This window comes from Aotus nancymaae, unplaced genomic scaffold (assembly GCF_030222135.1).
Source record: "Aotus nancymaae isolate 86718 unplaced genomic scaffold, 86718_ANA_hifiasm-v0.15.2.pri h1tg000040l, whole genome shotgun sequence".
Lineage (NCBI taxonomy): Eukaryota > Metazoa > Chordata > Mammalia > Primates > Aotidae > Aotus > Aotus nancymaae.
The window spans coordinates 32,386,054-32,404,058 of NW_026988454.1; the positions used below are offsets into that span (position 1 = coordinate 32,386,054).

General features: G+C 40.9%; 1 protein-coding gene across 4 annotated transcripts in view; it reads right to left on the bottom strand.

Annotated features, from left to right (window-relative positions):
• Positions 1–13,120: 13,120 nt before the first annotated feature.
• The window catches only part of MYB (MYB proto-oncogene, transcription factor), a 37,298-nt gene continuing 32,413 nt past the window's right edge, over positions 13,121–18,005 (bottom strand). For all 4 annotated transcript variants that reach the window (XM_021670836.2, XM_021670837.2, XM_021670834.2 and 1 more), the window contains one exon: positions 13,121–14,422. In XM_021670836.2, the coding sequence (XP_021526511.2) occupies positions 14,306–14,422 (117 nt within the window). In that variant the 3' untranslated portion in view covers positions 13,121–14,305. The remainder of the gene's footprint in view (positions 14,423–18,005) is intronic.

Here is an 18,005-nt window from a genome sequence, read left to right on the forward strand (position 1 = left end):
TTTGGCATCGGATAGTATATTTCCTTTAGGGCCTTCAAAATGTCTTCTATTTCTCTTCTTGCACACCCTTTTATTTTTTTTGGAGACAGAGTTTTGTTCTTGTTGCCCGGGCTGGAGTACAATGGCATGATCTCAGCTCACTGCAACCTCCGCCCTCTGGGTTCAAGTGATTCTCCTGCCTCAGCCTCCTGAGTAGCTGAGATTACAGGTATATGCCACCATGCTCGGCTAATTCTGTTTTAGTAGAGATGGGGTTTCACCATTTGGCCAGGTTAGTCTCAAACTCTTGACCTCAGGTGATCCTCCCACCTTGGCCTACCAAAGTGCTGGGATTACAGGTGTGAGCCAACGTGCCTGGCTTAACATCTTTAATTTGGAAAATACCAAGTAGAGAAATCATTAACTTATAACAATAAGCCATATAGTTTTTTAAAAAGGCTCAGTGCAGTTGCTCACACCTGTAATTCCAGCACTTTAGGAGGCGGAGGCAGGCGGATCACTTGAGACCAGAAGTTCGAGAGCAGCCTGGACAACAGGGCGAAACCCTGTCTCTACAAAAATTAGCCCGGTGTGGTGGTGCATGCCGATTCAGGAGGCTGAGGTAGGAGGATGGCTTGAACCTGGGAGGCAGAGGTGCAGTGAGCCATGATAGTGCCACTTTGCTCCAGCCTGGGCAACAGAGCCAGACTCTATCTCCAAAAAAACCAAACGCGCACACACACACACACACACCATACACCACAAAAAACCCCACAACATCTCTCCAGTTTTACTTGTGTGCTCAGCTTTCAAATGTTTATAATGTACCACTAACCTTACCACTGCATTGCGTTCGCCCTTCCTCTCAATATTTTGTTATGAATACTTTAAAGATCCAGAAAAGTTGAAAGTTTTTTTTGTTTGTTTGTTTGAGATGAAGTCTCGCTCTGTCACCAGGCTGGAGTACAATGGCACTGTCTCGGCTCACTGCAACCCCCACCTCCCGAATTTAAGCAATTCTCCTGCCTCAGCCTCCTGAGTAGCTGGGCCTACAGGCACACACCACCACGCCTGGCTGATTTTTATAGTTTTAGCAGAGATGGGTCTTTGCCATTTTGGCCAAGCTGGTCTTGAACTCCTGACCTCAGATGATCCACCCTCCTTGACCTCTCAAAGTGCTGGGATTACAAGCATGGACTGCTAAGAATATTGCTTTGTGAGCGAAGGTTTGTCACTTCACCTTGGCACCAGGTTCTGCAGACAAAACCACTGATGATCTGAAAGTCAACTTCAAAGGAAGGACACCAATAAAAGCGCCAACTGCAATCAGTTTCAAAATGACTTACATAGTCTGAATGGTGGCATTGCCTGCCTGCTCATAGGAAGGGGTGGCAAGAATACAACTCCTGCCTGCTGGCCCAGAGAGTGTTCCTTCATTGAAGCTCTAATTCTGAGTCATTTTTTGGGTCTGTCTTTCTTTTCCTTCTTTCTTTCTTTTTGAACTCCTGGGACTTCCCTCTTTATAGTGATACAAGCAAAGATAAAAGATAAGGAAAGGAAATGATGGACTTGTGGGCTGTAGAAGGGTAGAAAATTATCTCACGGCTCTGCCAAAGGGTTAGATTTATGGGGCGGAGGGTAAAATCCACTGAGAAGAGAAAACTAAAAAACACAAATAGCGATGGAGAGAAGAGGTAAGACAACTCCAGAGGAATGATTCAGCTTATATAGAAGTTAGGAGGAAGAGCAGTCAGCATGTGCTATGAAGCTGGAGTTCTGGCAGAGTTCTGGAAGTGGGGCCCTGGAAATACTCCACTACTGTTTTCAACTAGAATAGGGTCCACATAGCCCTGTAATTGATTTTATGTCCCAAGCACATGCTACTCCATGCCCCAGACTACTCACTTAATATAAGAATTGAACCAAAGGGACTCCATAATCCCCATTATAAATAGATTTGAGACTTGTGACTTAGGGAGCTCCACAAATTTCAATATAGATTGGTTGTTTTTGTAGATGGGGTGGGGTGAGCTCTCTGGCTGCCTGATTATGGTTGCTGGGAGCTTCTCCAGTAAGTGTAGTCCAGCAACTCCTCTTCCTCCTGCTAAAACCACCGCCACCCTGCTTGGAGATAAGAAGATGTTTAAAAAATGTTAATACCTACCAGGAGAGCACTCAGAGCAAAGCAACTAGAGGAATGGGAAGAGGATGGAAGGAGAGAATTGTGGAGGAGCTTAGTCCATTGTCTTGCAGTCATCAAAATTCTCCTCCATGGATTTCCCTGTGGACAAGATTTGGACAAGATTACTGGGACTTTAGCTTAAAAAAAAAAAGGACCTCTGATACTAGTTTGCAAAAAAAAGACCAAAAACCAAAAAACAAAGAAAAAAGAAAAAAAGAAAGGAAAAAGAAAAAAGAGAACAAAATTCAAAAAGCCCAGATCAAAAACACTCCTGTCACCCTATTGGTTCTGAAGATAAGGGGAGGCTGTAACCATTTTGAGAGACAGGGGATGCTCTGAGCTGGCTGTAGACCCGCGTGGGCAGAGGGAACAGCAACTGAGCCATGGAAACAATGAAGACGGGAAACTGTGCTGTCAGAATCACCGTGGTATCCCAGCTAACCAGCCTGCCAGCTCAAGGCCTGAATATTGCTGCTGCTGAAACCCTTTTGTTTCTCCCACACTTCTTTCTGTGTCTTCACAGAAAGGCCCCATTAGCTGACACCACCTGAGTCTGAATGTGTCTTGGGTCTTTACAATCTTAAGTAGCTCAAATAATTGGAAGTGGAGCCTCTAATTCTAAGATGTGCTAGCACTCTGGACGCCGTACGTGTGTGAGGTGGGCTGAGGAAAGAGCTATATAATATTCACTTACACCGCCATGGCCTTCCTCCTGGGAATTATGAGGACTGTAGATACATTAGAGACAATCTAATTCCTCCTTTTCCTCCTTTTTTTTGAGACAGAGTCTTGCTCTGTCACCAGGCTGGAGTGCAGAGGCGTGATCTCAGCTCACTGCAACCTCCTCCTCCCTGGTTCAAGCAAGTCTCCTCCCTCAGCCTCCCAAGAAGCTGGGACTACAGGTGTACACCACCACACCCAGCTGATTTTTGCATTTTTAGTAGAGACAGGGTTTCACCATGTTGGCCAGGATGATCTTGAACTCTTGACCTCGTGATCCTCCCACGTTGGCCTTCCAAAGGGCTGGGATTACAGGCATGAGCCACTACCCCTGGCCAAGACAATCTAATTTCATTGTTGATTAAATAGGCCTATGTTTATAGCCAGTGGTAATAAGAACAAAATAGGAACCTAAATCTAACTCCTGGAGAAGCTCACTTTTTACTCTTCTTTTTATCTATCAAACAGTGCATGTGCTGTCTCTTTCTCTCTCCCTGCCCCCACCCAACTCATCAATCTTTCCAAGCGAGCATTCTGTCCCTGTTTTCCAGTTGACCTAGTGATGATAGTCCTTGGCAGAATGCTATTTAAAAGAGGGATTTTCAGAAGGCTGGGAAGCCCTGGGCTCCATGATTCTTATGGGCCACTGCAGCATTCCATGCTTCCCTTTTGTAGTGTTCATACCCACTCTTGAGGTCATGCAGTTCTCTCCAGACTTTATACTCCATAAGGACAGATATTGTTTGTCTTGTTCACTGCTGTGTCCTAGCATCTAACATAGATGAATCGCCAGCGTACACTCTGCCAGAATTCCATTGTCTGTTCAACAAACACATACGAAGGACTTACTGTGAGCTAGGCACTGAACCCATGGAAGATGGTAATGGTACAGTGGCTCTCAAAAGTGTGGGTCCTAGACTGACAGTATCAATGTCTCCTGGGAATTTGTTAGAATTACAAGTTCTCAGGCCTCAACCCAGACCTACAGAATTAGAAACTGAGGGGTTGGCACCAAAAATCTGTGTTTTCACAAGCCCATGACTGGATGCATGCTGAAGTTTGAGATGCACTATGCAGGAGTGATTGCCCCAGTTATTTATTACAATTGTCCACATTCTTCTCTCCAGTTGGAAGGAGTCTATAGCACCCAGCACATGGGTATTGCCAAAAGCTCTAAGTAGCCCCATAGTTCTCAAGCCCCACTGTGCTTTAGAATCACCTGGGGTGCTTTCCAAAATTGCCAAGGGCTGGGTTCCTCCCCTAGAGATTCTGCTTCAGGTGATTCTAATACACAGCTAAGATTAAGAATCACTGAGGTAGCTGGAAGAATACGAAGGGAACGGGGAATTGAAACTGAACACACTGAAGGAAGTATTAGGTTGAGTCGAATGAAGTTGACCACGTATTTTAGGTCAAATCCGTCAAATATTGGCAATTTAACGTACTAGATGTTCTCAGCTCTCACACAGAAGCAGTCATGGTGTGCAGCCAACAAAAGAACCTAGGTAATAGAAAAATCATAAGCTCAATGACACTGTTTAACTGAAGCAGAATGCATTATCTTTAGCACTAACACTGCTATTAATGTTTTTTGATTTTGTGATTTTTGTGATTTTTGATTAACTTTCTTCTAGGGCTGGGGTCACAAACATTTTTCTGTAAAGAACCAGATGGTAAATATTTTAGATTTTGGAGGCCACAAGGTCTCTGTTGCAACTATTTCACTCTACCATTGCAGCAGAAAACCAACCATGATAATATGGGAAATAAAAGAGTGTGGCTGTGTTCCAATAAAACTGCATTTATTTTAGTCCAGGCGCAGTGGCTCATGCCTGTAATCCCAGCACTTTGGGAGGCTGAGGTGGGTGAATCACCTGAGGTCAGGAGTTCGAGACCAGCCTGGCCAACATAGTGAAACCCCGTCTCTACTAAAAATACAAAAATTAGCTGGGCATGGTGGCACGTACCTATAATCCCAGCTACTTAGGAGGCTGAGGCACGCGAATTGCTTGAACCCAGGAGGCGGAGGTTGCAGTGAGCCGAGATCATGCCATTGCACTCAGGCCTGGGCAACAAGAGTGAAATTCCATCTAAAACAAACAAACAAACAAAAAACCCTGCATTTATTTTAAAACAGGAAGTAGGCCAGATTTGACCAGGAGCTATAAATTGCCCACCTCTGTTCAACACTATTGGTTTTTCCATGAGAATGTTAGAAAGTAGATGTAAGTTGTTTTAGACTTTTGCACGATGAAACAGCTGACAAGCTGGCTTGTGATATGAACTAGCTGTAAGACACACAGAAAGCTTCCCCATGTTCCATAGACTTTAAGTAACACAACTGAGTATTGTTGGATTCCCTGGAGTCCCATTTAAGCAAGAATTTTGAGTCTTGGGAGATAGAGATGGGAGGAGACCCAAAGTGTGGAAATGCCTCCCTTCCTTTACTTGGTGTTTAGCAAATGTTATCAAAGGCATTACCTTCATGAGCAATACACATTCAAACAAACCCTCTAAAAATCACTGTAGTTGTGTTTCCGGTGGAGGGTGTCCAGGTTCTTGGTGTCTTGAACAAAGAATTGGACAAAATGCACAAGCAAAGCAAGGAAAGAATGAAACAACAAAAGCAGAGATTTATTGCAAATGAAAGCAAACTCCACAGGGTGGGAGCAGACCTGAGCAAGTGGCTCAGGAGCCCAGTTACAGAATTTTCTGGGACTCAAATACCCTCTAGAGGTTTCCCATTGGTTGCTTGGTGTACACCCTATGTAAATGAAGTGGTGGCCTGTGATCAATCTGATTGGTTGTGGGAGGGGACCAATCAGAGGCTGAAGTGAAGTTACAAAGTTATACTCCTGTGCAAATGAAGACTCGATCCATGATCAGCCTGATTGGTTGCAGGAGGGGACACATCAGAGGTACTTTCAATATTTCATCTGCCATTCAGAAAAAGGTGGGGTGCTTGCAAAGGGAGTAGCCTCTGGTCCTTTTGATAGATGGGCATGGAAAGTTGGAGGTTTTCCTTTTGATTTAGTTCTAGGAGGTCATTGTGAATCACCCTTAGGTTTCCTGCCTCTAGATCCTAATCTTCTGCCTCAGTTTCCCATATCTTCATGACTTCATTTACTCAGAGATAATTAGAGTTGGAGCTGAGCTGATCTCAACTAATTTATAGCTGAGCAAGCAGAGACCCACAGAGATGAAGTGGTTGACCATAGTAACACATGTAGGGTGGAGGTGAGACCACTCACAGATGCTCAACCACATTCATACGTGGATTGTCTGAATATTTACTGAGCACTTATGTCATGGTGGGCATTGGGTTAGACACTAAAGAAAAAAGGGAGTTTCCACCCTGAAGAAGTTCAGACACGCGTTAACCCATGAGCCACAATTAAGCATGTGGCTCTGAGTGCCTAGAGACAGTGGACAAAGTTTTTGGGGAGCAGAACACCTGCTGGTTTCATTACTAATGAAAGTTAAGGGGCCCGGTGCAGTGTCTCATGCCTGTAATCCCAGCACTTTGGGAGGCTGAGGCGGGTGAATCACCTGAGGTCAGGAGTTCGAGACCAGTCTGGCCAGCATGGTGAAACCCTGTCTCTACTAAAATTACAAACTTAGCCGGGCACAATGGCACATGCCTGTAATCCCAGCTACTCAGGAGGCTGAGGCAGGAGAATCACTTGAAGGGGGCCAGAGTTTGCAGTGAGCTGATATCTCACCACTGAACACTCCAGCCTAGGAGACAGAGTGACATTTTGTCTTAGAATTAAAAAAAAAAAAAAAAAAAAAAAAAAAGAAAGCTAAGGGGTTCTTTCTGAAATTTCTGCTGGTTAATTTCCAAGCTTTTTCTTTATTTTATGGAATCATCAATTGTAAGACTTTATGGGTCTAATAAATTTTCAACCAAAGAAAAACCAGACCATGTTAAAAACAGAATCTGATGTCAGAAATGTTAAAAGATGAAAAGAATATGTTAAAGAACTATGGTTATTAAAAAAGCAGATTTGAAACAAGGCTGTTTCTTAGTACATTTGGGAGTATCCAAGAAAATACTACTCTGCCAGTAACTTTATATATATGTCATATATCATTTATAAACATATATGCTATATTTGTAATACATATTTAATTGTTTTGAATTCTGCCTTGCTTGCAAAGGAGGTGCTCAACAAATATTTGTTGAATAAATAAGTGAGTTATAGGCTGCTGGCAAAGAATCTCTTACCTGTTGTTTTCTTTAACTTGTATATTATACCCCTTATTTGCTGATTCATTGTCATTTAGTGAAATTTCCTGGAGTGGCGTTCATTCGTATTTTCAATTCACCGTATTTAACCAGAATACACGTTCCTAATGTCTTTCATTTTGCAATATTTGAAATGGGGTAGGGAAATAAATTTGGGGTGTTCAAAGTAAGGCCAAACTGGCGAATACCCTAATCAATGACAAGTTTCCAGAGGTCTTCAGGCCATATTCTGGGCACCGCATGCCTTGACTCAGAAACTGACCCAGGAAGGGATGGGAGTTGTCTGTCCATCATTAGGTATTTAGGAGCATTAAAGAATAGGTGGATGGATTTCTGTTCTTTAGAAAAGTGACTGAATGAAAACAAATCCTGACTGTGCCTAACATCTGCCCTCAAACACAGGCAAAGGGTGATTTGTTAACTTGCAAGTTCATTTCAGAGGATGTTTTCTAGCAGGAAAACCTCACAATTGTGTCCTAAGTATTCCAGTGTCTCTGGGCTACTAAAGCTCTCTTTCAATTTTCTTTGTCTTTGATCTGAGGTTCTCTCTGGGCTTTGTAACTATATACAGGATTAAATACTTCCCCCATTTAAATAGAAATCCCAAAGCACAGAGCAGTGAAGTGATTTGAAACAAGAGTTTTCCCCACGTTGATTAGAGACTGGTTTAGAACCAAGGATTTCTGGATGAAAATGTATGTGTTTTCTTTTCTTTTTTTTTTTTTTTTTTAGTCTTGTGTTTCTGTGCTAAACTTCTTGAGATATAAATTCCCTTATGACAGATCATATGCAACAGAACCATATTTCTAAAGAGGTTCAGATATATACAAAATTATGCTTCCCCATATATTATAAAAGTTGAACAAAAGACGGATCAGAAGGCCAAGGTCAGCTTTATTAATAACAACATCTGGAACATAAGAATTCTCTGGATTTAAGAAAATCTACTTATAATAAGGGTCTTAATATTTTTCTAATACTCTATAGACAAATGGGCATTTTAATTAAAAATTATGGGCTCCACAGGAATTGGAAGCTACTTGGGAGTGTTTAGGCAGAAAACAGGGTTGGGGGAGTAAGGCCTGGTGTTTTAGTGCGGTCCTCTCAGACCACCTGTGTTAGAATCAGCTGCAAGCTTGTTAAACATTCCTAGGTCCACACCTGACTCGTAAATTAGAATCCCTGAGGGTGAGGTCAAGACTCTCCATTTTAAACAAATTTCCAATGTGTTTCTGAGAACAACTGACTCTAAGAATGTGTTCTAGATTAATGAGTAAAAGAAAATATAAAATTAAGCTAAAAACACCTTCAAGACCAAATATTGGCAGAATTTCTTAATGACCAAAATATCAAAATATAATCAAGGATTATTCCATATGAAAAATTCAATAGAAGATTTGGCTTTTGAAAATGACAAGGAAAGTGTTAGATAAATCTTTGTTGAAAATATTCTGCTCTTAGATAAGTGTTTTAAGCAATCAGTTCTTCCTGAACTAATTACTTTATGGACTATAAAACATGCAAACAGCCTTTATGAACTTTGGATCAAAAGATATTTTTTCAGTAGGATTTTTCTGGGATTAAAGCACATTCTTTCTAAATTAAGAAGCGGTAGGAAGTGCACTATGTACATTCCAATTAACTGAGTGTAAGATTCAGGCTCTGCCAGCATTTGGCCCTGCTACCCTAAGGTTTAGTTTTATACTGTCTATGAAAAAGGGATTTGAACAAAGTTATTTATATGAATCAGAGATAAATGAATAATTTTATGTCCCTGCCGAAACCACTCAATAACTCCCCATATCTCTGCGGACAAAGTTCAAGCTCTATTTACACCGCTTTTCTCTCCAGCCTCGTGTCTTCTCTTTCTCTCCAGCTTTCTCTTTCGGTTTCTCAGCACTCACCTCTCAGACACTACTTTTCTTCTTTTCTCTCTCTCTTCTTCCCTAGCATATTGTGACCACTTCATAAATATTGTGTCATTACTAATTATATTATTACACGTAATAGAAAAAAGCAGACACATTTAAGATATATTTTGCAGGTAGAATATTCAGGTCTTTCTGAGCACTTGAGTGTAAGGAGGGTAATGAGGTAAAGAGAGAAACCAAGGATGACAAATTTTTGCCTTGAGAAATGTAGAAATTAAGATATAAGGGTTAATTATTGCTAATGAGAAAAAAAAACATTTAAGTGATTATACGTTCTGTTCTGTTCATACTTAATCTAAGAGGCTTATATGGAGAAGAAGTTAACATGGACTAGGCTACAGGAGTCTAGAATTTCAGAGTGGGCTCAGGTTTTTCCTCCAGAATTGACAGTCTTGCTCTTGTCACCCAGGCTGGGGTGCAATGGCGCAATCTCGGCTCACTGCAACCTCTGCCTCCCAGATTCAAGCGATTCTCCTGCCTCAGTCTCCTGAGTAGGTGGGATTACAGACGCCAGCCACCATGGCCAGCTAATTTTTGTATTTTAGTACAAATGCAGTTTCACCATGTTGGCCAGCCTGGTCTTGAACGCTTGATCTCAGGTGATCTGCCCACCTCAGCTTCCCAAAGTGCTGGGATTATAGGCGTGAGCCACTGCACCTGGCCCCTTAACTTTCATTAGTAATGAAACCAGCAGGTGTTCTGCTCCCACCTGTCTTGTTCCTCCATGTCTAGATCTGGTGCTCTCTCGTGGTCTCTGTTAGCCCTATTCTGCTTATATTGTAGTAACCTTTACTCATCTGTATCTGCCATCTGAACGTAAGCTCACAGAGGCCAGGGACTTTTACCTATGTTGTTCTGAGCTCTGAACCCAACTTCTGACACAGCACTTGACACAAAATAGAGCCTCAACATGTACTAGTTGAATTAAAGAAATATAGTCCATAAGACAAATATCAAACTCTTTAATTTCCATATTAGCATCAAGATTATTTTCTTTCTTTTATTTTATTTTTTGATATGGAGTCTTGCTCTGTTGCCCAGGCTGGAGTGCAGTGGCACAATCTCGGCTCACTGCAACCTCTGCCTCACAGGTTCAAGTGGTTCTCGTGCCTCAACCTCCCGAGTAGCTGGTAATACAGTTACACACCATCACGCCCAGCTAGTTTTTGTATTTTTAGTAGAGACAGGGTTTTGCCATGTTGGCTAGTCAGGCTGGTCTTGAACTCCCAACCTCAGGTGATCCACCTGCCTCAGCCTCCCAAAGTGCTGGGATTACAGGCATGAGCCACTGCGCCTAGCCAAGATTATTTCCACTGAATATTAATTTCAAAAAATTCTTAACTATTTATTACCAGAACACTAACAAGTTCCATAAGATTTATAGTTTAGCTTCCTTTCGCTATAGGAAGCAAAGTTACTAAGTATAACTGTGTATAAGTAAACTTTATTTCTGAAATTCATTTATTTTCTGGAATGGGGTCTTTCTGTGTTGTTCAGGCTGGTCTCAAACTCCTGGGCTCAAGGGATCCTCCCACCCCAGGCTCCCAAGTTGCTAAACTTTACTTTTACAAAGAGGTGTGTATTTTAGCTGACTTCCTTTCCCCAACTCTACCCTCTAAAAATGGTGACTAAGGAAGAATTGATTTTTATAAAAGTAATGGTTAAAAGGAGAAAAATAAGCCTCAAAGTTGTATTTTAAGTGGAGTGTAATAGACCTGCACAACACAATTTTTTTTGCAGATTAGAAATCAAGCTTAAGGAAAAATATGCCCCCTACTTCCCACATACATATTTGTACAAGAAGGAGAAACATATTAATTAAAATATGTTAGAGTGATTAGGAATATTTTGAGAAGATAACAATTGAGTTTTAAAGTAAGTTTTTAATGAAGAATAATTTTAACACACAACTAGGGAGGTCTTGGAGGTATTCACTTTCCCATTGCTGAGTAATAGACATGGCTTTTCTCTAATTGATCATAAGTCATCATGGTGACTTATCTAAATAACGGGCAAGGCAACATTTTACAGAGATGCCAGAATGTATTTACTTGCAGAATCTTCACAATAGCTAACAACCTTGACTTGAGATGCATTTTTATCTCCAGTATAATTAAAATATAAGTAAAGTGAAGCTTTGAGAGATTAAGTAAAACATGTATGAAGTCATACAGCTGGTAAAGGGTAGGGTCTGAATTCAAGTCAAGATTGGTGGCCGGATGTGGTGGCTCACACCTGTAATCCCCCGCACTTTGGGAGGCTGAGGTGGGAGGATTGCTTCAACCCAGGAATTTGAGACCAGCCTAGGGAAGGGTATGGCAAGACGTCCCCTCTATTTAAAAAGAAAAAAAAAATTGGTCGAGCTTCAAAAATGATTTTCTTTCAATAAAGCAACGCAGTGAGCCCCTTACTGGAAGCCCTGATGATATCTAATGTTCCTTTCAGTTCTAATATTGTATAATTTCTAAAGAAAGAAGGAAGTTTATCCCTGGGCATCTCTCTTCTCTTGAATTTTCAGTCCCATCTAGAAGCTGGGACACATCAGTCTTTTCAGTGTCTCTCCTGTTCTCTGGATGGACATACGAGACACACCTTCACACACAGTAACTCACGAGTGCAGCCTTTCATTTAAGTAGTATGTAATACTGTTTTCACTTATACAATCTGAATTCCTGCTGTAAAAAGCAGGATTATTTTTAAAACTGATCAGAATAACCAATGTTCTGGAGATGCTTGTGAACTGGGTGTTCTGTGAGTATGAGGATTTGAAAATAACAGCTAAATTTACACTCCTTTTCATGAAGTTAGGTTTTGAGTCTCTAGTTATTGGGTTGCAAACGTGTTGAAATATAAATATCTACTTCAGTTCTGTATGATGTTGAGTTCACTCTTGTTATTAATAATTAAGTGACCCCTAACTCTAACTGTGTAACTGGCAGTGCACATGATCAGCAAGATGGGCATTCAACACACTACACAGCAAGCATACTGGACTGAGGAAAGTGTATGTAATAACAAACATTTGCATAGTGCGTTACTTAATAAAAGTTTCACTGTGGGAAAGAACTCCTTTCCCAGATAAGGAAAAAAGGCTCAGAGAGGTGAGTGACTTGTCTAAGTTCAAACCGCTAGAAAGTGGCAGAGTCAGAGCTTGGAGAAACACTCTGAGAGGGCACGAATATAAAAAGTTTCCTAACACTGGGTGGTCGTGTCATGTCATCTACCACCAGGATGGTAAAAGTCCATGAAAGCATCTTAAAAACTAGTGATTGGGCGTAACAAATCCTTGGCTCTACGAACATCAAGTGCATCATGCCTATGAGAATTCAGAGTTGGAACAGAGTGAGTCAAGGAAATTTAAGGAAGTTATGTGAAAAGGGGTATTACAGCATAGTAAAGAGAACACTAAGCTGAAGATGGAGCCAGTGGAGATTCATCTGTGAAATGGAGCCGTTTTGAATAAATGACTCCGGCACGCCCTTCAAAGCTCACAGGCTGGCTTCCATCTGGGAGCTACCTTGCCCTCCAGCTTCTGGTTGTTTCTGCCAGTGAAGACCCCTGGGCAGAGATAGGAGAAATGGGGAAACAAAGTTAGGGTTTACCCTTGGCTCCCTCCCTGTGAGGTCTCCTTCAATGGCAGTGGTCTCGTTAAAGGCTAGTGCTCCTCTCAAGGGCTCCTGCTTTCTGGACTGCCCCCTCCAGGTGGCCTTCCAGGTGCCTTCAGGCTGGCACCCGTGGCTTTCCTAGCCTCTTCCCGCATCTGTGGTATCAGTACATTTGTGAATGAACTCCCCTTACTGCATCCCCACTCAGATGTTGTTGGACCCTGACTGATGCATTCTGGAAGAGATTCCTCCCCACTGTCCATGTGATTGTTTGTGAACTATTTAACTAGGTTTGCATATTCTTTCTCCTCCATTGTAATGATTCTTGGCTTCTTCACACGAAGTGCATATGGTGTGCAAATTATTAGAGGAAAGTGCTTTGAGTCTCCTCCATTTTCTTTAAAGTACAACTGCTGTCCACAGTGACACAAGTAAGAGAGAAAACAAAAGTAGGTAAAATAAGGGCACATCTTTATTTCGCTACAAGGCAGTAAGTACACCGTCATATCTCAAAAGTTCAGTGCTGGCCATCTTGCATCAAATGTTCTTAAGGCAGTGATTGGCTATCAACCACAGTTTCTGTCTCCCCAGCTGCAAACACAGGATCCATGCCACAGTTCTGAGACCATACGCTTAGAAACCACAGGGGATGCAGATCAAAGGCAGAACTCCCAAATTAAAAAACAGTCAGGCTACACTCAAAACAAAACATAGAACATCAACAACATAGATCTCCCAAAAAAAGAAGTGCAATGCATGCTTTTATAAACCAACAATAACAAAAACCACAATAAAAAATTCAGGTCTCCCAAACAAGTTTTCGAATGTATTACAAAAGGAAAAAAATGTATATATATATATATAATTAAAAAGTCTGAAATACTAGTGCATAGTCAATTACCTAACACCAAGTTCCTGTTTTTTCCATCCAAGCTCTACTGCCCCTCTGATACTAGCAGCATGTCTACAGGCTAAGACCATAGCAGCAAAAAACGTTTTTCATTTGGCATTTACAAAATTAAATTATGGAATAAAAATATAATTTTTTATAAAACTATTTCATACAGTAATAATTTTTAAAGCAAGCTAACAGAAAACTCATAAAATGGTTTGGTACAATAAATGTACCTTCAATGTCTTTAACCATAAATGAGCATTTACAATCCTGATTAACTGTCTCATGGTATTAAGTCTATACTTATAGTAATGCTTTTACTGATTTTTAAAAATATATGCATATGTTTAGTGATCAAGAAAAGTGAAATACTGGAGTACCTTTTATGTGTAAAATTTCAAAAAACCCATCACAGGAAAAAATACTGATCTGTTGGATCCTTTAAAATACAGATAAATCATTTTATGTTTTTTTAAAAAAATCTTCATTAAGATATTAACAACTGGTTACAATTCATTACCTAATAATTTAGGTAAGACTGTTATTTATTTTTAAAAATCCTTTTAGTTGGGTGAAATCCAATAAGATTTCATTCAACTAAATGCACTTGGTGCTGCTCTCAACTGTTGTACCACAACAAAAATAGGTTCTTCTCCCATTCATGGAAAGTTTCATGTCGAGGAATGATATATCCCAAGTCAACCTGAAGTGTTCTGAAAACCATAATGCTTTTCTGGAAATGTCTCACATGACCAGTGTCCGGGCTGAGAATGCATTCGCGTATTTACGAGCTTGACTGGAAGCTGTCATCTGTTCCTCCATCTTTCCACAGGATGCAGCTTCCCAGGTACTGCTACAAGGCTGACGGGGAAAGAGAGGACAACAGGAACATCAGTCAAGGAAGCACATTCTATAGTCCCAGTAGGGCCAGCATGGACCAACAGATGGCAAGTGGTTGACACCAGGAAGGCTTTAGATCGAATCTTACCTCCCTGGCCCCCAGAAATCCAGTGTTCTTAAGGAGTATGGATGATCAGAAATTATTTGTTAGGAGGGAAAACCCACTCTAAGCAGTTTTATAAGATACAATCACATCTTAATATTTTAATGCATTTTGTCTATTAGGCAATTTTACAAAGCTGGAGACAGGAAAGAGCATTATTCTCCAGATACCTAAGGTGAGCTGTGGCCAACTACTCACTAAGCAAACTGCTGAGTGCTTGAGCCGCATGTGCAAAGCAGCTCATGCACACACTGGAATTGATCAACACTTGCTAAGTGTCGTATATATGTTTTCATCGATTACTTTAGAAACATTTATCAGTATAGTTTAATTTTTTTCTTTTTTTTTTGAGACACAGTCACGCCCTGTCATACTAAGTTGATCAGTATTGGTGCAATCACGGGTCACTGCAGCCTCAGCCTCCTGAGCTCAAGTGATCCTCCTACCTCAGCTTCCCAAGTAGCTGAAACTACAGGCATGTGCCACCAAGCCCCCTCTAATTTTTTTATTTTCTGTAAAGACAGGATTTCACCATGTTGCCCAGGCTAGTCTGGAATTCCTGGACACAAGTCATCTGCCCATCTTGGCCTCCCAAAGTGCTGGGATTATAGGCATGAAGCCAGTATAACTTAATTTTTAAAGACACACTAGAAGATACAAGATGGACCTAATATCTAAGGACAGCATCTCCATGCCAGGGACAGTGGCACTTCACATTTCACACGCATTATCTCATTTAAACAGCACAACCGCCCCGGAGGCGGGTTCATTCTCTCTCTAGACAGGCTAGAGAATGGAGACAGAGAGTGGAGGTAACTTGCCCCTGTGCAGGTAAGTGGTGAACTGGCTTTGAACTTTGCCGCCTCCAGCTCCTGCGGTGCCTGTGTTGCCTCAAATGCAAATATGCACTATTTATGCCCTGCTTGGTTTCCAAAAGGACTTAAGATGATTACAAAAGAAATACAAGACAACAGAGTTTAAAAATGTGTATAAAGCAGAGTCAGAGGGAAAGAAATTTGGAAAAAAATAAACACAGCTGGCCCTCCACATCGGTGGGTTCCCTATCTGTGGGTTCCACATTTGTGGGTTCCACATCCATGGATTCAATCAATGGCAGATCAAAATATTCAGGAAAAAATAATTGCTGTGTATTGAACATATAGAGGTTTTTTCCTTGTCATTAGCCCCTAACAATATAACAACTATTTCCATAGCATTTATACTGTATTAGCTATTATAAGTAATCTAGAGATGATTTAAAGTATACAGGAATTAATGGGTACAATGTATGTTATTCCAGTGATAGATACACTCACAGCCTTGATTTTGACCTCTATGCAATATATTCATGTAATAAAATTACACTTGTGCCCCATGAATTTGTACAAATAAAAAATAAAAATTATATGGGAAGATGTGTGTAGGTTATATGCAAACACTATGCAATTTTATATCAGGGACTTAAGCATCCATGGATTTTGGTGTCCTGAAACAAATCCCCCATTGATTCTAAAGAACGATTATAAAACGAAGATGGTATGAGATTTGCACACAAAACACCTGCCATAAATCACAGTGCCCCAGCTAGATGCAACCTCCCAGTTGACTCTGATCTCTAGCAGCCAATGCAGAGAGGGGAACAGAAACACAGATGTAAGATTTGGTGCCTGTCAGCACAAAAGGAAACCAGTGGGTTAGAAAAAGCACTATTCCTGGTATTGCTATCAGAGGGATTATTTTCCATGGGACAAAAGAATAAGAAAGGCCTTAGCTCTTCAGAGCCTACAGTGTCCTTTATGAGACAGAATGAACACACACGAAACAGGTGGAATAATAACAGACAGTGTGTGCAGGTTTGTGGTGTTGCCCATGGGAAGAGGGGATGGGACACTGAGGAACTGTCAAGGCAAAGTTCTGAGGAAAGGGTGAAAACAGGTAAGATTAGGGGAGAGAGGTGGAAAAGCAGGGATGTCATCCAGGGAGCGAGATAGGAGGAAAGAGGCAGGAGGCTGCAATCTGTACACTGCTGGTGGGAGGGGGTGTGGGGGGAGGTAGAGAAAGAAAGGGTTAAATGACAACATTGAACAAGTCCTCACTATCTGCCGACCATGCCTCTAAGTGTTATTTATCTATCTCCTCTCATTTAATTCTCACACAAAACACCTGTGGCATAGGTACCATTCACTGCATCCATTTTACAGACCAGGCAATTCGAAAGGAAGAGATGATTTAGGCGCCATACTCAAGGTCACCCAGGTAAGAAATGATGAAGCAAGAATGTGACCCATGGGTCCACACCCCAAGTGAGTACCAGACACTGCCTCCATTCGAGTTCTTGTCAGGAACAATAAAAGTAACTGGGAAATTGTGTGCTCAGGGCACCAGGACCTTGGGATCCAGGAGAGTGTTGAGATGGGGTGTTGAGAGTCACTGGACTTCTTAACAAATAAGTATAATTCTACAAAAACAAACTATGGGGACAGTGGTAGGTTTCCTTGCCTAGTTGCTGGAACAAAGTTTCCTGACCTAGGGTTTTCAGTGTAATATTCTAGACTTTCCTAGAGCACAAAGCCTGTGCCATCTCCCCACTGACATCAACAGCACTGTCTATGAATAGAAATCTTCACTCTGAAATCTCAGAGGCTCAACGTATAACTTGAAATACTACATAGTAAGATGGATTATCATAATACTTTCCAGGAACTGTGTATCACAAAAATGACAAGACAAAGATAACAGACAGGTATTCTGAATTGCCTTGTATTCTGAATTTAATGTTTTCCTAAAGAAAATAACCAGGTTAGTTACAATATTTGAAATAGTTCTGAATAAATCATGTTTCTCTAGCCTCAAGTATGCAGGTGAAATATACATATCTCTCTGGTGTCTATCTGTCCATACAAATTCCCAAAACATGAAATTGACACAGGAAACCAACTAAACAATAAAATTTAATGTTAACTTTTCAATTACTGAGCTTGCATTTGTAGTTGCTTCAACAATGTGACATATAATAGTGACTACTGGAGGGTGAACGGTTGAATATGGTGAATATGAAGTACTATGCAGGGATTATAGCAATGATTAGATATACGTGGAGCCAAGGACTTCAACAAGTGATGAAAACAGGAAGCAGAATGAAATATCTTAATATTGTAATATCTTGTATGTAAATTTAAATTTACATAGAGATACACACAGAAAAGAAAAATACTTGAAATGAATGGATTAGAAGGGGAATGAAGGTGAGAATGGAGATAGATGTGAGCCCCAAGAAAGGATTGTTTCTGTTTTACTCTGGTTAAGAATTTTCCCAACGTCTTTAAAATGGCCTATTAGAAAATTTCTTTTCCTACTTAGCTGGGCTTCAATCAACACAGAATTAATTTTCTTTTCTATTTGTCTTTTTTTAGACATATGACCTCATTCTGTTGCCCAGGC